General features: G+C 38.9%; 1 protein-coding gene across 3 annotated transcripts in view; it reads right to left on the minus strand.

Annotated features, from left to right (window-relative positions):
• Window positions 1-98: 98 nt before the first annotated feature.
• The window catches only part of KATNIP (katanin interacting protein), a 110,637-nt gene continuing 89,559 nt past the window's right edge, over window positions 99-21,176 (minus strand). For 2 of the 3 annotated variants that reach the window (XM_072120796.1, XM_072120795.1), the window contains exons 24-28: window positions 12,723-12,862; window positions 11,028-11,129; window positions 4,736-4,896; window positions 1,820-1,905; window positions 100-635 (exon numbers count right to left, since the gene is read on the minus strand). In XM_072120796.1, the coding sequence (XP_071976897.1) occupies window positions 577-635; window positions 1,820-1,905; window positions 4,736-4,896; window positions 11,028-11,129; window positions 12,723-12,862 (548 nt within the window). In that variant the 3' untranslated portion in view covers window positions 100-576. Of the gene's footprint in view, window positions 636-1,819; window positions 1,906-4,735; window positions 4,897-11,027; window positions 11,130-12,722; window positions 12,863-21,176 lie in introns of all 3 variants that reach the window. The other variant, XM_072120797.1, reaches the window with a different exon arrangement.

The following is a 21,176-nucleotide window of genomic DNA, read 5'->3' on the forward strand; positions in this document are numbered from 1 at the left end:
GCCTCCTACTCATGAATAGAGTGGACAGCTTGAATATGCTAATGATTCATTGGACATTTCACAGGTCATTTGCATACAGCTTTAGGACCTCATTGCTTAGGTTTACAGGCATGTAGAGGGACAATGAAGGGATAGGGGCAATGCTTTCTAATGGCGGTTTATGAAAATATATTTAGATTAGGGGGTTATTTTGCATGACGGGTTCTCTTTAACAGATCTTCAAATGCAATTCTATTTCCGTTATCAATCGTCAATGGGACGGAAAAATTACTTTTGTAAGTGCCGACATCTGCTGCATAAGACCTAAGATTATAGGAAGGGGCTTCACATATAAGATGTATAATACAACTAGGGATCCTTATACGTGTTATGAGGATTGGTAAAACTTAAGAAAGAAGACTGAAGCACCATGAAGTAAAATATGTCTGCAAGAAACCAATGGACTATTACAAGTGTTTATGTTAGATATTTATTGTTTACATGTAGAAAAATAGTTGAACATAAAATGTATTAAATATTAATACAAAATCTGATAAATAAATAACTATGGCTATTCTTCCTCGGTAAAGTGGATCTTCAGAGCCGCCTTTGCCTTCCGCTTAATTTGTCAGTGACACAAGTCTTTGGACGTAAAGCTATAAGATAAAAGACAGATGCAGAAGGTTTTATTGTTAGAAGTAGTAGGTATTATACCAAAATATACATTTAAAATTAAGCTGTTCATGCAGGGTGGGGCTACCTGCTTCATTTAGTGGCAAGGGAAACTTGACACTACACAAATGTCGCACAAACCCCAATAGTATCTTATTCTGTATATTAATAATATTAATAGTCCCCAGTTGGGGATTTTTTTTATTGTTAAAATGTTCTACCGTTGTTCCAAAATCAACTTTAACCCCCACTCCTTCACTAATATAAAACCAGGCATTTCCTGCTTACACAGAGTAATGAAAGGGGCTTTCAAAAATAAGCATAATTAATATTCAAATCAGTCATTAAAATATAAGCTATTATGTAATTAGTTGTCATTTAAAGTTTTCCTCCCTGTAGTAGAAATATGCTGTGGACATAGACTATAAAGAAGAATAAATGCTACTGGCCCTTTACTCGGTCCATTGATTTTGTCCCAGTAGACCCGACACAGGAATGAAGATAGTTGCTGATCACATGTCCTCATCACATGTCCTGCACCTGCCTGGGCAGGGTCATGTGATCATCACTATGTTTGACGTCACTGAGGGGTTGGCGCCTATCAAAATTAGGGGCAGAGTCATCATCATGAAGCAGAGAAGCCTCATATGTGGGGAGAGATGGTTTACATCCAATACGGCCAGTGTTGTGGTAAGACACCATCTCAGTGGGGTAACGTGCAGTGATGGCAGTCTGTTACATCATCACTTGGAGCAGAGCATGAGAGGGCGGAGCTATGAGAATTAAGGGCTCATGGGAGTTTTTGTACCCTGTGTGGCCATTTAGGGGGTAATTCTGTCCATATAGTTTTGTAAAGCATAAAAGCAAACTATTTAAATGTCATTTCTTAGTTTTGATGTATTCACTTGTTTATAACATTATGGGTTTTTATATCAGACATTTATATTCCCAGCATACCCCTATAAATTCTTTTTTCTGTAGGAGTCTATATGCTCCCCCTAGTGGTGGCTATGGACGGACAGCATTATATCATTTATCTACTGTACATCTGGATGATTGGGATATCGTTATTAATATCAATATATCATAATGTTCATAGTAAATACGTACAAAATTCTCTTTTGCATAATTGTATGTAAAGCATAAAAGAATAATTTAACTGAAATACCTGGATCTGCACTGTGGCTCTTCTTAAAGTTGACAACGACTTTATTATCATTCATCATTCTTACATCTTGGTCTTCTACATGGTTGCTGTTAACATCATAACAATACATAATGACTTCCAATGTAAGAACATGCAAAACACACTGCAAAACATAACTTGGTACATTCCACCTACAAAGTCGTTTCTGTTTTGAATTGTTATCATGCGTAACATGAAACAGATAGGTTTCCATTTTTACCATTTATTCCCTATCCTCAGTCTGCTCCTGGGAGGACGGAGTGCGGAGATCCACATACAAGGGGCAGAAAGGGGGAAGACAAGCCCTCCATTGCTGCCCTATATCACAGACTTCTGCATTTATGTGTGAATTATGGTGTATGCAGCACTATTCCACTAGGTTAGCTTATGCAGCACTTCCCCCGAAATAACTTCTAACATATACAGTATCCCCCCTTCAATAAAGAAAGGAAAGGGTCTTTCAAATCATAATATTGCGCCTGTCATTAATTATTAGACTAGCGATTTACATATATACTTCACCATAAAACGCTAAGCTCAAAGATACAGCACCAGTATGACGTTTAATACACAAGCATAGAAGTAGCACCAAGCTTTGTACAGAAACACAGCACCAGAACCAATTCCCGTTCCCTATATACATATATACAGTATCCCCAATGATTTCACATATGTGCAGAGCCCTCTAATTTACATGTATACAGTCCGCCCTATAATGAATACATGCAGTCCCCCTTTTAAATCATACTGTGCAACCTGTAATAAATGTAGATATTTACTGTGCCTCCTGTATTAGCTATATACTGTTATATACAAGTAAGGTAAGAACAATCCCTTATGTACATACGTACACTTTCAGCAGGATACATTTATCACATAAATACCCTAATTTTATGGCTATTTTTTTGCACTAGTTGGTTCTGACATTTATCTTGTATCCCCTGATGAGCCTAAAAGGCAAAACATGGCATGCTGGGACATTGTCCACACACACCGTTCTCCCTGTTCTCTTACGTCTGACTATAATTGAACATACATGGCCGTGAATGCATCTATGGCTACATTAGAGGAGACGATTGAGGAGGTGCTGAACTTCCCATACACGGATCACTACAACAACATCTGTAGTGAGTTTCCTTACCTAGAACTATTATTTTTTTGGTATTATTTTTGGATCAGTAGATGGTAATCAGTAGTTACAGTCCTATTTGTATCTAGTTCATTTTTCCATTTTTTCCACAATTTTCTGAACATATTTTAACTATCTGAAGTAAAAGTTATATTTTATTCACCATTTATACTTATTTCTTCTGACACAAGGTGATTTCCTTATTGATACCCGATACCATTTATATTTACCCCCAGTATATAGGTGGCCAGCAACACCCCTAGTATAAAAGGTAGCTAGTGTGGGCCGAACCCGATCCAACTGCATGCATATTATGCCGTGCCTCATGACACCATAATGTACATGTGCACAGATAGAGACATGAAGATAAAAGAGAGGAGAAGAGGAGCAGTGGGGAGCCCGGAAGGTGACTACTAATTTTATTTTTACTGTGGGCAAGGGATGGCTGCTGGCTGGGAAGTATTTGGGCTCATTCTACTTTAAACTGTATCCATCTATCTATATGTATATATGAAGAGTATATGTATATTTGTTAAGTGATCATCTAGGTACATCCCATTGGGGAGGAGTAGCTAGGGTTCTTTTAATGTTTTTGGGTTCTTTTTGCGCTTGGTGCAGCAATATAAACCTGAAACCAATGTAGATTGGTGGTAAAATAGTAAATTCTCTTCTTTATTCGTATGTATTCATTGATCAAGTATTTTGTAATTATAATACAAGATCACTCTATAAACATTAGTTATTCCATATTCATAAGCCTAGTATTCCACTTAGGTATCAATAACTTAAAATAATAAATTATGGTACAAAATGACATCAATTGGGTTGAAGACTTTGTAAAGACACAGCACTGCTGATTATCTCATACAGCCAGTATATATAATTCTGTGCATGCATATCCATAGAGCGCATGTTCTCTGCACTATTCTGTAATAGTTTGCTTCTTTGATATTTGAAATGGTAATTTCTGGGTATCAGTACAGCTCCAAGCTACCACCAGCCTTATACAGGGGCCAGGCCTTTTTATGTACTCAATCCCCTTATATCTCTGTCCCTCAAATAATCCTTCTTTCAGGATTAGCATATGGCTCAGCCTGGAGAAATTATACCACTAACTTGTCTGTACTAGATTTCTATGTTTTTTTATATTATTATTATTAGTGCCCTGGTAATGTGTTACTATGGTACCACACACATTAATACAGAATGTCTCGTATTGTTATCACTGTCCTGACTGCTATTTCCATCTCCTCCACGGTTATCCTCTATGGTGTGTGCTTGTCATAGGTGTCACATTGTTCTTTTACAAATCTTTGGGATTCTGTAGCTTTCTTTATATCACAATAATTACCTTATGTCATTGACACCATGTTACACTGCATTGATACAATGAATACTGACAAGTCACTCTCCAGCGACATGAGCTGAAACCTGCATCTCCAATCCTGATATCCTGTGCCTATAGTTTTACAAGAACTAGAAGCACAATAGATGGGCATGGAAGCAAACATGTCATACTCCTTATGATTTCACCTGAGAAGCATATGTTCACACCCGTCAGGTTTCTATCTATAATTCTATACTGATCACACTTTTATGGCTTACTGCGTATTCCCATCCAGAGCTTCCTTCTGGATGCAACATGCGCAGACAGAGGCAAAAGGTAATAATTTCACCTTTTTGGAGCACAGAACTGACTGGCACCATAGGAATTCTCACTACTTGCCACAGCACATGCAGATTCCCTTTAAGCAGACGGTACTACATACCTTAAAAGAGTTCTCCTTTCTGCTTCTGATACTTTCTTGTCATTCGCAAAGAGGATTGTATGAAATGGTATCACAGGATCACAAGTCGGGAGTATGCCATGAGAAATGTGACTGACTTGGTTTAAAATCCCATTGTATACAAGAAGGTCATCTACAAGGAGCTGGCAAGAAAATCAAGTTATAACAGTAATATATGAAAAACTGTTCTTACTAATGAAACGTAAAAATACAGTCAAAAGTCATAATTGTGAAAATGAAAATAATCTGTAGACATTATAAACTGGTCTTGGATAACTAAATCATTGTAAACGTCATCATCGCACTTCCTATCAAGCGGAAAGAAACCGTCTGCTATCAATAATGTACATAAAACATATGTCAATTACTGGATACATTGTCGCATTCATACAAGACAAACACAAAACAAGATTATTACCTAATCAAATAGGATAATAAAGAAGAATACATTTTCAATGAAAGAAAATTAGATTTTTAAGACATAACTGCAATGATAAATCGGTGCTCGTATATTGCCAGCCCTGCGCAAATATTCACAATTATTAATGTATAAAACCTAAGTGACTGAAAAGAAGCCTTGTATTAGAAGTGAGGGGCAGGTCTGCCCATTTATTATGAAGGCGACTGACAGATTAACCCCTTAAGGACCCCTTTTTGCGTCTTTATTTTTCACACCCCACCTTCAAAAATCTATAACTTTTTTATTTTTCCATGTAGAGAGCTTTGTGATGGCTTGTTTTCTGCGTAACAAATTGCACTTCATAGTGATGACATTTAATTGTCTATGCCATATACTGGGAAGCGGGAAAAAAATTCTGAATGCAGTGAAAATGGTAAAAAAAAAACGCATTTGCGCCGTTTTCTTGTGGGCGTGGATTTTACGTCTTTCACTGTGCCCTCCAAATGACATGTCTAATTTCTTCATTGGGTCTATATGATCACATGGATACCAAATTTGTATAGGTTTTATAATGTTTTCATACATTTACAAAAATTAAAACCTCCTGTACAAAAAAAATTGTAATGGATGGCCTAAAACATGATAGCCTCGGATCATTGTGTGATCCGAGGCTGTCATGGCAACGGATCGCCGCTCCCCGTGACGTTATCCCCGTGACGTCATCCCCGTGACGTCATCTCGGAGCCAAGATGGTGGCGCCCACGTGCCGCCGGCTCGTTAATGCCGCCGGCAGCTTTGCCGGTGGCGATGAAAGGGTTAACACCCGTGATCGGTACAAGCACCGATCGCGGTTGTTAGCGACGGGTGCTTGCTTCATTGTGAAGCAAGCACCCGGCGTGTATGAAGAGGGCTCAGCACGTGAACCCTCTTCATACTACCCCATGCGCAATAAAACATACAGGTACGTCTTATTGCGCTATGGGGTTAAAGATAGGGGGTTCTTTGGGTCTTGTCACTATGAGTAAAAAGTCATTAGTACCTGAACTTCTTTCATGTGAGACCTAAACTTGAGAAGAAAGGTGAGTCTTTCTAGTTTATTATGAACAGTTATAACTATTTAAAAGATGGGGAGGGTAAGTCTGTTGCATGTTTTTGCTTCAAGTGATGGGAGTTGGGCTTCTCTTGTGGTGAATGATCCAAGGATTGTTCCTATTGCCACATCCGGGTCAGAAAATTATTTTCCCCCTAATATGTGATAATTGGTGGTTTTTGCCTTCCTCTGAAGCAACACTGATTGGACTTAAGAGCGTACCTATAAGTGTAACTCTCTCCAAGTAGCATGGTTGGAGAGTGCCTTTGACAATAATTCCAACGATACCTGTATCATGCTGCTGGCTTCTTCCTAGCCTTAGATACAACCTAGTATATCTAGAAATCCTTCTTATAAAATCATATCCAGCTATTCCTGAAGTGGGAAGGCACTTCCTAGTTGTGACATCAGCAGAGGGCAATGAGGCCAGAACACTGAGGGCATTCATATGAATCAGGACAGCATGTTTGTAATTGGCCGACATAAAGCATGTGATGAGTCACATGCTTATGACATAACTCAATGTCCTTTGTCAGAACACGAAGTCCTTTCACATTAATCAGGACAGCAAGTTTGTAATTGGACAACCTGAAACATGTGAGGAGTCACATGCTTGTTACATCACTCAAGGTCCTATTTTCTTGCACTCCTTTCCTACAGCCCCTCCAAACAAGCCTCCTCTTGTCTCTAGCTGTACTATGTGGTTTCCCATGGTTACCAAGAAGAATAGCAAATGGAGATCAGTGTGGGGGGACAAGGTAAAACATACGTTAACAGCTAAACACCTGCAGATAGCTAATTACAGTATGGTAAATTGCTATTTTAGCTTAGTGCAGTTAGACAAAAGTTCTTCTCTCAACCTTAGAAACCCCTACGGGACTCAGCCTCTTTTGGCCTAAAGGACGCGGCCCCATTTTTCAAATCCGGCCTGTGTAACTATAAGTGTTTATAGCGTGGGAACGCTATGAGATATCCAGGGGATTTTGAGATTGTTTTCTCGTGATACATTGTACTTCAAATTAGTTTAAAAATTTGGATGAAATCTTTTGCGTTTAGTTATGAAAAAAAAAACAAAATTTGGCAAAAATTTGGAAAAATTCTTTATTTTCAACGTTCTAAATTCTCTACTTTTGATGCAGATAGTCATAGCGCCCAAATAAATTCATAACTTACATTTCCCAAATGTCTGCTTTATGTTGGATGGTTTTTTAAGATTCCACATATTTTACTAGAATGTTATGAGGCTCAGAATTTAGGTATCATTTTTCACAGTTTTTGTAAAATTACCAAAACCTGTATTTAGATGGACTTGTTCAACTTCTAATTGACTGTGAGAGGCCTAAATAATAGCTAGACTCATAAATTACCCCATTGTGGAAATTACACCCCTCAACGTATGAAAAACCACTTTTAAGAAGTTTGTTAACCCTTTACGTGTTTTAAAGGGGTTAAAACAAAATGGAGGTGCAAATTGTAATATTTTTTCCCAATACACTCATTTAGGGTGGAAAATGAAACATTTACAATGGATTAAATGAATAAAGGCTCCACAAAGTTTGATACCCAATTTCTCCCGAGTACACCGATATCCCATATGTGGTGGTAACCTGCTGTATGGGTGCACGGCCGGGCATAGAAGGGAAGGAGGCCCCATCCAGATCAGATTTGCTATGTCACATTGTACAGGCTATAATTTTTCTTTTTTTTTTATTGTAGACCTATAGGGGCTTATTTCTTTTGCCATGAGATGCACTTTTCTGGTAGATAATTTTGGGGCATCTATAGCTAATTGGTGAGATTTAATTAACTCTTTGTTGGTGGAGGAAATGAAAATCATCAATTTTTAGGAAAATTTTTATGTGGTTTTTTTTTGGCCGTTAACCATACCATAAAAGTAGTATATTATTTTTATTCTATGGGTCGCCACGATTACGAAAAGATCTCATTTATATAGATTTTTTATTTTTTCCCATTTTTACTGAATAAAAAGTAATTTGGCAAAATTGTTGTAAATTTTAGCATCACCGTCTTTTTTATATGCATAACTTTTTATTCTGTTTTATTATGCAGATTGTTACGGAATAAAAACTAATTTGGAGAAAATCTTATTCATTTTAGCATCACCATCTTGTCATATGCATAACTTTTTTATTTTTTGGCTGACCAATCTGGTTAGGGGCTTATTTTTTGCGAGAACAGTTGTTCTTTTTAAGTGGGCTCATTTTAGACTGCATAAAATTTTTTAAATCACTTTTTAGAGCATTTTTATAGGGTATTAATTTAAAATTATCTTTTTTCTGAAGTTTTTTGCGTTTTTTTCCTCCGGCGTTTACCGTGCGGGTCCAGTAACGATTCTGTTTTATCATGCAGATTGTTACGGACGCAGCAATAACAAATATGCAGGTTTTTTTTGTGTTTTTATGTTTTTTATACTTTATTAAGTGTTTTTATGGGAAAGTGACATTTTAGGGGCTTATATTTTTATGTATTAATTTTTTATTTATTATAATGTGTAGTGTTAAGTGTTTTTGCATATTTTTACTTATACATACTTGAACTTAAACCAGCGATGCTCTGATCGCTGGTTTAAGTTCAATACTCTGCTCTACAATACTATTTTATTGTAGAGCAGTGTAATCTGTCTGGCATGCTTGTGCATGCTCAGACAGTTTGCATTCAGACCCGGAAGGGGTCTGACTGGCAGGGAGAGCGGGCAGCTCTGGGGCACATGCCAGTCCTCGGAGCTGCCCAGAAGAGGATCGGATCCCCCGGTAAGCGGCACGGGGGATCCGATCCATAGGGGGAAGACCCTTTCACGCCACGGTCATGCTTGACCGTGGCGTGTAAGGGGTTAACACCCTCGATCGGAGTCGGCTCTGATCGCGGGTGTTACAGCGCGGTGTCAGCTGTACTAGACAGCTGACAGCCGCTGCCTCTGGTACAGGCTCCGTTCGAGAGCCGGTGCCAGAAGCAGGACGTTATAGTGCGTCCCGGTGCGCCTAGGGGTTAACCATGTACCCATTTATTTATTATTTCTGAATTAAGCTTTTCCTTGTTGCTCTTCATACTTTTTTCCTACAGTGTGGCTCACCTCCATTTACCATATTTTGGCATGTAAGGCTATAGTTCTTCTTAGTCATTACATGTTGACAGCAATGAAAATGAACTCAGCTTCAGAATTTTAAAGTGTTCAAAAATTTAAATTTTAAATTGTATTTAATCCTTGTTATGCACTTTATCAGCAACCCCACTTATTTGCTCTGGAAAATAAACCTAGTACATGGCACTCCCCACAGCTCTTCTTCCCTCTGTGTAGCAGCACGAATAGATACAGGTCAATGCACTTCACCTGCATACACACTATGACGCGGTGTTGCTGCCTGATGACTTTATAGTTAATAGGGTGCAGAGTATGTGGAGCGGTCTATGCCTTTGCTGATGCACAGAAAGCCGGAAATAGTGTAACTGCAGGGAGTTTTTTTTTTTTTTTTTATAATGTTGAGCTGCTGCTGGGCATTTCATCTGTGAAAGGAGGCTGCTGGGCATTTCATTAGCAAGAGAAGGCTGATGGGCATTTCCTCAGTAAGGAGAGGCTTCTGGGCATTTCCTCAGTAAGGAGAGGCTTCTGGGTATTTCCTCAGTAAGGAGAGGCTGCTGGGCATTTGATTTGAAAGGGGAGGCTGCTGGGCATTTGATTTGAAAGGGGAGGCTGCTGGGCATTTCATTTGAAAGGGGAGGCTGCTGGGCATTTCATTTGTAAGGGGAGGCTGCTGGGCATTTCATTTGTAAGGGGAGGCTGCTGGGCATTTCATTTGAAAGGGGAGGCTGCTGGGCATTTCATTTGAAAGGGGAGGCTCCTGGGCATTTCATTTGTAAGGGGAGGCTGCTGGGCATTTCATTTGAAAGGGGAGGCTGCTGGGCATTTCATTTGAAAGGGGAGGCGGCTCGCCATGGCATTAGTGAGGGGAGGTTGCTGAGTATTTCATTAGTAAGGAAAGGCTGTGGACAATGCAAGTCTTATACTCTTATACTAGAGTCAGGAGATTACAATGCGGTAATGCATCTCAAAAGTAAGTAAATACAGTGAAATCTCAAGAGAAAACAACATTGCTAAAAGGTCAATATTTCCTCCTATATTATACTGTATGGAAGCTGTACCCCAAGTGCAGACAAACCTTTTAAAAGGTTATCTGCAAGAATGGGTGGTCTATTCAAAGAGTTTTCACTGTACCAGTCACTTTTAGGTTCACTCAACTAGTAAGGTAAAACAAACAATAGATTCTAGTAGAAATAATTCAAAAAATGTGTAGCTTAGTGCTCATAATGCCATCACTAAAAATTTATAGAAAGATTATGAGGCGCTAATAATTGCAGGTAAAGTTTAAATCTTTTATTCTACAGTTTGACAGAAATCAATATTTGTGATTGATACCTCTTGGTCATAAGACATCACCCAGTACAATAAATCTTGCTAAGCTAGAAGCACAGCTATAAGTCTTTAGCCTGTGAGCCTACTCTATGGATCTATAAAAAAAGAACTAGAAGAATACAAAAATAACGAAAAAAAAATGCAACCTTGTCATAAACAAAATGTGTAAGTCCATCTATTTTCTTCCACATTTCTACACATGTAGCATCATAAAATGTTTATTAGGTATCGAAATAAAATCATAGATTTTTTTCGGAATAAGATTTCTGTTTACTGATATAGTTTCTAGATAAATGACTAATTAAAAAAAGTGTAATCTTCAATAAACAACAAATAAATTACATGTAATACTTACACCAAACTCTTTTACACCTCTCAGTGGTGTTTTTGCATAATTCCATAGTTTGATCATGGACACTTTGGTTGGTTGATCAAAAACAACATAAATTCGATTAACCTAATGGGGAAAAAAAAATCAATTAGAAAGATAAAAGCTTTCACATATTCACAACTTTTAATTGAAGCTACGGCGCAACCTACGAAATACATTACCGACGCAGAAAAGAACAACATCTTGTTACAATCTCAGGAGAATTCTAAATGACACATTTTAGTTTATCTGTATTAGTGACTCCCACCCTTTTTGAGTAGAATACTCTTCACTGCCAGACCCACATATAGCTTGAGATAATCATATAAGGAAGACATACAGTATATAGCTAGTACAGTATTAGAAATGTATACTGATTATACCGGCAGACCGATGGTAGATGTCCTCAGAGGCTTCTCATTACCTATAGGGATGCCGAGGCACCAGTAACGGCTTACAGAGGCAAAGGAGTAGACAGGAGCCCCTTTGGCTCATTTGCATAAATTTAAAAGATGATTTTCTCCAAAACTAGGCCATTAGGAGATAAAGTTAGAACTACTCATGTTTCAGTACTTATAGTTATTTTTAAGTGCTATATAATCGATAATAGGGCCATCTGCAGTGTCACTTCCCCTGTAGCTTCTGAACTTGACACATCTCAGGCAAATATGATTCTTCTCTGGTCATTTCACTTGACTTTGTGTGAAATCTCACCTATAATAAATCTCCTCCAGAGGGGGAAATTCTCCTTATCAGGTGGTTAGTGTTATGGGATAAAACCTGGTAAGCTGCCTTTTACAGATTTCTTTGTAATTGATAGGGTGCAATAAAAATTGATTATTAGTTAGAGTACTAAATTATTAGAAGTTTCATAATCATAAGAATAGGAACACTATAAAGTGTATCCAAAAAAACATTTCTTTAATATGAGAGCTTGAGGCTTAAAAAATGTTCGCCTCAATACAGGCAGTCCCCGGGTTACGTACAAGATAGGGTCTGGAGGTCTGTTCTTAAGTTGAATTTGTATGTAAGTCGAAACTGTATATTTTATAATTGAAGTTCTAGACACATTTTTTTCTTTTGTCCCAATGACAATTGAAGTTTCAAAATTTTTGCTGTAATTGGACCAAGGATTATTAATAAAGCTTCATTACAGACACATTACAGCTGATCATTGCAGTCTGGGACTATAGTAAAGCATCCAGAGAGCTTTACCAGAGGTCACAGTGGGCGGAGGGGTCCGTCTGTAACTATGGGTTGTCTGTAAGTCGGGTGTCCTTAAGTAGGGGACCGCCTGTATACAGAATCTTTTTGTATATTTATTACAATATGTATAATAAACATTATTTATAATAATAATTCTTTATTTATATAACAGAGCTTGCCAAAGAGGTCCCTGTCCCCAATGGGGCTCACAATCTAATCAACCTAACAGTATGTTTTGGAGTGTGGGAGGAAACTGGAGGACCCGGAGGAAACACAAGCAAACACAGAAAGAACATACAAACTCTTTGCAGATGTTGACCTAGGTGGGACTTGAACCCAGAACCCCATCGCTGCAAGGCTGTAGTGCTACCCACTGAGCCATATGTATGACATATACAAAAAAATGCTTCCATAAATAAAAATGTCAAGATTTTTTTTTTAAATTTATGCCACCATACACTGGATGTAACTTACCAGGCCAGGGAGAATTGGAGCGAGCCAGGCATGTCTACCATCACTGGTGTCATTCACACTGTCAATGAGCTTGTCCGGTGTTCTCACGTCTCCGTCCACACCTTCTAAAACATTGATACTTTCAGGAAAAGCAGCAATATCTGATAAAAAGGTAAGGAAACGTAAACAGACTTTTTAGGGCCTTTTTAGGACCTCAGTAACAGTCTCAAAGTTTAAAGTGCTGGCGAGTTTCCACAAATTCAGAAAGCAGATGAACCCTTCTAACACTTTGGGCCTGATATCAGTATGTAGTGGGCATGGAAGGCTTGGGTACTTTAGCATGGAACTTCTTAAAAGTATATATTAATAAATGAAAAAGATCTGTCTACTAAAGTAAGCAGGTCCTATAACTCCAACAGTTGTAGCAGTGTGACACGGCTAGTGATATCGGAAACCTCCGATAACACCAGCATATACTGCTATGCTGTACAATAGAAACACTGAACCGTTGGGCGTATTCATGAGGGGGCCCTGCTTCTCCCCAGGACTGCCCCTCCCACTCCATAGCCCGGCTCCCCTAATACCACCTCATGAATACGCCCGACCACTTACACCACGGTCCGGCAGTTTCTATTGTACATCCCGGTAGTGTCTGCTAGTGTTATGGGAGGGTTCCGATAACGCTAGCAGTGTAACACTACGGCGTCTGTTGTAGCACTAGGAGCTGCTTTCTTTAGTAAGATTGTCCACCCATATGTGCAAGTTAATGTGTTGTTCATATAATTAAAGCTGAGCCCCGATTGGTTTGCATAGGCAACTGGAACAATTTTACCTCAGACAATTCAGATAAATCTCTCCCTATCTATTGCTGCTATTTTTTCGGTGGTTTTATCAATGCCAGGGGTGGCGGAAGATGCTGATGTTTGGTGCAATATTTTGTGACAAGACACATTAGCTTATTCAGACCCCTGAAGTCAGAGGGTCACAGACATCAATGAGTAGGAAAGGTGTAGGTGGCTCATAGCATAAGATTTTGGGTTAAGAAAAAGAATTACCTTACTTATCTTATTCACCATCCTAGTCTAAGGCCCCTTCCACAATAGCGTTTTTCAAGCACTAGTTCTGCGCGTGCTTTTGATGCGCAGAACTTGCATTGCACTCTGTCCCATTGTTTCTAATCGGCTTGTCCTTATTTGCGGTGTTTTCACGCGTGTTCACAGCGTGCTCTTCTTTTGCGTTTCACACACGTTTTTCACGCCCCATTCCAGTCTATGGAGACGCATCAAAAACGCATTGCACTCGCGAGCATTGCAAGTGCAATGCGTTTTAAATGGCTGGGTTGCTAGGTGATGTGAAACAAAGTCATGAAGTACCAATTTAAGAAGGATGTGATTTATAAACGTGCGTCAAAAACGCACCGAAAATTAAAGAAAAACGCGAACAACGCGCACATGAAAAACACGAAAACGCTAATGACTCCACGGGAAAAAGGACCAAAAATGCAGCAAAAAAAAGTAAGTTTTTCACGCATTGCACCCTGACGTGAACTGCAACGCTAGTGTGAAAGGGGACTAAGTCTCCCAAAAATGGTCAAGTAACTTACAAAATATTCCTAAAATGATAAGTGGTAAACAATAATGTTACAACACCATTATGTTTAGAAACTATATGCAGATGAGCACTACAATATACATTGGCAGCAAAAAAAAAATAATTCCAAGATGTCTAAATTCACATCAGTGTTATTGTCCTTCAATCATGTTGTTTCGTTATTAAAAGCGGCAAAAATGGTGCGGCAGCCCACATAGTTTTTGCTGGTACAGTCAATGGAAGGGAGTATCCAGTGTCCCTATTGAATAAATACCTGGCGCATGGCCCTTACAACCAATATGCGCTGGGCTTTAGTAAGAACCCCATGCCAGTTATCTGCTAAAGGCCAGGGAACAAAATAGAGGATATAATACAACTCACAAAGTACTATACCACTCTCATCATAGCGTCTTTGACTTTCATGTTATAAATTGATGCATCCAATACATTAACTGTTACTTCCCTTAATAGAAACAAAAGACAAAGCAGCAAAAACACCACCGTTCAGCTATGACTCAGTTGTGGTCTCAGTGAATGTTACTATAATGACAAATATGAGGCAAGGTCATTGTAACCGTATAATAGTTAGTGAGTGGTAGTAAGTGTCTAGAGACATCATTTTGTATGAAACATATAAACACAATAGAGACTCTTCATAAAGGGCCCATTGTCGATACGTAAAAGAGCTGGGCAAAAATAATGCGAGGAAAATTGCAAATAAACCCATTTACTACAGTTGTACTGAAAGGAGCTCTCAGATCATCAGACATCATAGTAATTAAAACTATACAATACTACTGCAACCCTGCTATATTACCTCTACATAAGGAGATGGAATCATTTTTTCATAAAGGGGTTAACTGCTTTGTGGCCACATTTCAGAAATGTCCTATACTGCTTTGTAATAACAATTAAAGGAAACCTACCATTTGATTTCATGCATTATGAAGCAAACATACTTTGAGAATGCTGTAGCTACACTGATACAGGATCATATGTTGGTTAATCCCAAGAGTGAGTGGTTGTGTGGTCTTGCTGAGAAAACGAGAGAATTCAGGACCTTGGGAAAGCTGGGTCCGGCTGGCTGCCTACATAAACACATTACACACTAGCTTTTCATTACACTTGGAGCTTATCTAACCGAGCTGGATCACTCATGTAGAGCAGCTGGGGGATGGTGCAGCAATTGATTATTCTGCCTTCAGACACAACCCAGGGGTTAGATCATCCCGTGAACCAGTGAATAACTATTGTGCTAGGAGAAACGCTCAGCCCACCACAGATGCGAGACCGCTTCATTATCATAATGATCCTGCATCAGTGTAGCTACAGCAGTCTCAAGGTATGTTTGCTTCATAATGCATCACATCAAAATGGTAGGTTTTCTTTAACCCCTTACGGACATGTGACGTAATACTATGTCACATGCTGGGTGCGGGCGCAGGATGAGCCCTCTCCATAGCTGGTAAGTCTTTGCTGCATATTGTAGCAAAGGCTTACCGGTAACAACCGCGATCGGTACCAGCACCGATCACGGGTGTTTTCCCGCTGATCGCCGCCAGTGGCTTCAAAAAGATGGCGGCGCATTGGCGGCGCTCTCCGTGACGTCATTAGGGAGCGGGGATCCATCAACATGGTAGCCTTGGGTCTTCCGAAGACCCGAGGCTACTTCGGATTAACCCATGCATTACAAAGTGCTATCAGCAAATTGTAATGAATGAGGAGTAAAATCCACATATACTGCCATACTGTAGTTTGGCAGTATATGATAGGATCTTACAGACAACCTAGGGTTAAAGTACCCTTGGGAGTCTGAAAAATAGTAAATATTGTAAAAAAGTTTTTTTAAAAATTGAAATAAAAAATCCTAAAAACTCAAATCACCCCCCTTTCCCTAGAACTGATATAAATAAACAGTAAAAATCATAAACACATTAGGTATCACTGCGTCCAAAAATGCCCCATCTATAAAAATATAATAACCGTTTTTCACTCCGTTTAAGCCAGTTAACGTAAAATCGCGCCCAAAGTCGAAAATTCTATAAAAAGTTATCAAAAGGTTGTACAGTCCTACAGATGATAACATTGTAATCGTAATCCGCAAAATACGACACCTCCCAAAGCTCCGTACACAAAAATATAAAAAAGTTATTAGTGCCAGAAGACGGCAAACTCCCCCAATTTTTGTACAGGAGGTTTTAATTTTTTTAAATGTATGAAAACATTATAAAACCTATACAAATTTGGTATCCCCGTAATCGCACCGACCCAAAGAATAGAGCAGACATGTCATCTGGGGCGTACGTTGAAATCTGTAAAATCCAAGCCCACAAGAATACGGCACAAATGCTTTTTTTACCAATCTCACTGCATTTGGAATTTTTTTCCTGCTTCCCAGTACACGGCATGGAATATTAAATACTGTCACTATGAAGTGCAATTTGTTATGCAGAAAATAAGCCATAACACAGCTCTGTACATGGAAAAATAAAAAGTTATAGATTTTTGAAGGTGGGGAGTGAAAAATGAAACCGCAAAAACGAAAAAGGGCTTCGGCGTTAAAGCTATGTATTTATTGTGCTCACCCAGAAGCCCGGTACATCAGGTAGCACTCAAGAATAGATGTTCAACCAACTCGACAGTGCAGATCCCTTTAGCAGACATACATACATACACTCAGCTTTATACATTAGATATATATTCATTAATCATTATAGTTTAGAACATTAAAGGACATCTATCACCAGATTACAGGTGGTAGACTGTCCTAATGAAGCTGCTCATTACCTCTAGGACAGTGATGGCTAACCTATGGCAAGGGTGCCAGAGGTGGCACTCAGAGCCCTTTTTGTGGGCACCCAGGCCATCGCCAAAGAGGACTCCCGGTATCTTCCAGCAATCCCAGATACCCCATGACTTGCTGCGCACAGAGCTATTTTAAAGTGACAGCGCTAGCTGGGACTACTGGAGGAGTGGGACGGTGTGGACAGATCTGGATTATCTGGATTTCAGCTCCGGCCCTGACAATTCCTCCTGTTTATGGGACCCTAGATGGAAGCTACAATGATCACCCAAATTTCTTTTATTTTCTGCTTTATTGGTGTCATCAGGGTGCTGATATGAATAAAAGCTGTGACAGAACAGGGATTATAAATCACAAATTTAGTTTCTGTGTTGGCACTTTGCAATAAATAATTGGGTCTTAGTTGTAGTTTGGGCACTCGGTCTCTCAAAGGTTCACCATCGCTGCTCTAGGGGATGATTGGATGCCTTTTCACTAACTCCTGCTCCTCCAGTATCGCAAAAAAAAAAAGTTTATTAAAATATGTAAATTAGCCTCAAGCATTTGTAACCCGAGCGGTTCATGGTACTGCCGTTCCATAATTATGTACCCCACACCGTCTATTACTATTCACCCCTCCGTCCCTCCCTTGTCCTCGCAGACAGTCAGTGATGTAAGCCGGCTGTTTGCAAAACCTGCACATGCACGAACTTGTTCTTAGCAAACTTGGTAAACACCAGAGAGGAATTAGTGAAAAAGCAACAGGCCAGTTTACCACCGGTAATCTGGTGGTAAATGTTCTTTAAGGATAAAATACAAAAGGCAAAACATATGGTAATAAGGTTTATAGGTTAAAAAAAATTCATATAGAAATATTACCGAGTGAACTGATTTTAACAAGGGTGGAATATTATATCTGGAGCTGTCAGGATTACTATTCTTTTAGATTCTTATGCTTTGGTTTTTACAAAAAAAAAGGCTTTGAAAATTTAGGAAATGAGCCTGGGGGCTTCATGCTCCATATATTAATAAAGCCTGAAGCCCCTCAGGCTCGTTTGCATAATTATTTAGCCTTTTTTTCTTAAAACAAGGGCATAAGAAGCTAAAAGAAGAGCAGATCCTGCCAGAGGGGGTACAAACCAGTATGTCAGTGTGCTTGGTTTACAATCATTGATCTTGGTGACTTTAAAGTAAGCCTGGACTTTTTTATTTGTAAAGCACTTTTCATACGACACAATAATGGATGTAACCTCAGGGAGATTTGCTCTCCCCACTGCACCCCACACGCCACTTATAGTGGACATTATAGGGCAAGTAAAATGAACAGCGAAGCAAATATATTTATTCCTGAAGTTATAAAGAGCTAAAGAAAAATCTGGAAGCCTGTGGCAAATAAAGCAGATTTTATACATGTGCTCATACAGTATCACATCCTTGCACCCCATGGCTCTCACATAGTCACAGATCACTAATATATTACGTGAAGGCTCCTTCTGTATAAGACTGATGATTTGTGCCTTCTTCCCCTTTGCTAACAATATGATCATATCAATTTTACATAAAGGAAATAACCAGTTGATTTATTTTTGAGCTTTTTAGTTCAGGAATACCGTAAATCTGTTGCCTGTGCTTTATATTTTACTTGCCCCCTATAATGTCCAGTATAAGTGGCGTCTGGGGTGCAATGGGGACAGCAGATCAGCCTGAGGTTACATTAGTTATTGTGTGGTATGAAAAGTGATTTACAAATAACATGTCCAGACTGACTACAAGGATCTGTTTTATAGATTATACTTCCCCCTTGGAAATCCTCTTTAAAATTGTAGCACAGTTAATCCCCATTACGCTCAAAAACAGCTCCAAATATAACATTCCGCCCTTGTTCCAATCAATTCCACTGGTATTAGACATTTAGCAGAAACGTTTTGTTGCTTTTCCCAGTTGTAACAAGTGCAATTGAGATTACATTCTGTGATTGGCAGATGACCCCATAACCTGATGTTTCACTGCTCAATGTGAGAAAAGCAGCAGGAGGTTCTTCACATCTGGCCACTTTCTCTGCAAAAGCCACTGGATTATCCTTGCGTCAAGCTTAGAGAACAATCATTCTGTAATCATCACATGGTGTGATATTATAACATATTTCTAATATAATTAACAAATGAAGTACCAAATTTCTTAAAGGGACAGTACCTTGTATTTATCTTTATAGAGATGTTGTAGATGAGAGATAATGGGGGAATTAAGACTGCTGTTTTAAACGCCAGCCTTAATCGTTCCCCCGCTGGTGTGCTGCACGCGGCTCTGGCTTGTTAGAAAATACGAAAGGACGGTCCGCCTATCTCTGCCACGTCAAACCTAGTCTAGAGTTCAGGAGAAGTCTTTGGCGATTTGTGGTGGAGACTTTAGTAAATTTGGCCCCCACTTGCTCCATTCTCCATCTCGCCGTGGGGAGAAAGCACACAGATTTCTAGTAGCCTTGTAAAGCAAAAAATTGATTTAACTGAACTATTATTAAAATCTACCTTGGGCAGCAATCTTTTTTTTTTTTTTTTTTACATCACCTATAGACTAAAGTATATATTTGATTCATCATGTATCTGCAAACAATAGGAGTTAAAGAAGTTTAATTGCCAATGTGCCTTTACGGCCTTGTTCATAATTCCTGAATCTTAATTAAGTTATTAAACAGACCTGCAACATACTAATGTAATGTGTGCTGAGCCTACATCTTTCTTTATTGACATTCCTGAGCTCTGCTGAATAGGTGGAGCTGGAGGATCTGTTGCTCCCTCTTCCTCCTCCTCTCTGACTCAGTCAGTGTTCGCCTTTCAGGAAATAGATGAAAGGGCTGCAATGCACCAACGGTGTGAAAAGTGAAGAGAGAGGGATGTTACATAGATCTGCAGCAGGATCTCAGGAGAGATGAGCTGCCCGTTTATGCAGAGGACAGTAGCTTTCAACGGAGGTAAAGACACAGGTACATACACATGTAAAAGCATTGTTAAATAAAAGAGATTTATTGAAAAGCGTCTAACTCCTTTGATGACCATAGACTAAACTATTCAACAAAACAAGGTAGAGTACACTTTCCTTTACTAGACATGAGTTCCATGGAATATTTGCACAAAAGCCTCAAACCGTACCAGAAGCTATTAACCTCATTACTTTATTAAAGAAAATGGTTAGACTTTTTTAAACCCTGTAATTAGCATAACATTTTGCCAATTTATTATTTGCAATAATCGGTTTTGGTTCTTGAAACCCCCTAAAACTGTGACTTTTTAACGTTCTATGCTACCCATTCCACTTTTCAGGTGTAGGTGACATATAAATTTGAGTAAGCATCAAGGACTCCTCGGGATTCCATGAAAGTGGAAAACAATTTTTGGTTTCTGATGTTTAAAGGACCAGCAATGGGTCTCATTTATTTAGTAGTAGTAAGTAGTAATTCCCCACGGAGATGACTCTGCCCTCATCTCACCATCAAAGTGAGGAGCGGAACGCAGAAGAAAGTGTCTAATAATGGGTAGGATGAAAGTTTTTATGATGCTTTCCCTTAGTGTAGAACTACTCAAGACTATGGGAACAATGTTTCTTCTGTAGAAAAATTTCCATAGTGCAACAAAGAGAAATATTCCATCCACCAAGGTGTGGAGACATCTGACAGATATGTGTTACTGTGAATATGTCAAAGGCTCTATTCTCACATGTATTTATCATGGAAGCCACAACACTTGGCTAATATCTCTCTGTGAACCTCACTGTAACAAAATGGGATCTACTGGGGTTGCACTTTATACAGTTAATTAAAAGCTGAAGAATAGTGTGGACATCAAAGTTTCCAATTATTTCCTCTTTCTTATCAATTATTAATGCATACTTCAGCTTCTATTTTTTATATACAGGCAGTCCCCAGGTTACATACACAGCAAGTTCTTTAGGTTTGTTCTTAAGCTGAATTTGAATATAAGTTGGAACAGTTATATTTAGTAAGTATAACTCCAGGCAAATCATTTTGTGGTTTGATTTAGAAAATGTTGGGTTGACAAGGGAACAAGGATAAACAATAAGCCTCATTACAGACTATCACTGGAGCCTCG

The sequence above is a fragment of the Engystomops pustulosus genome, chromosome 8, assembly GCF_040894005.1.
Source record: "Engystomops pustulosus chromosome 8, aEngPut4.maternal, whole genome shotgun sequence".
In the NCBI taxonomy this organism is placed as follows: domain Eukaryota; kingdom Metazoa; phylum Chordata; class Amphibia; order Anura; family Leptodactylidae; genus Engystomops; species Engystomops pustulosus.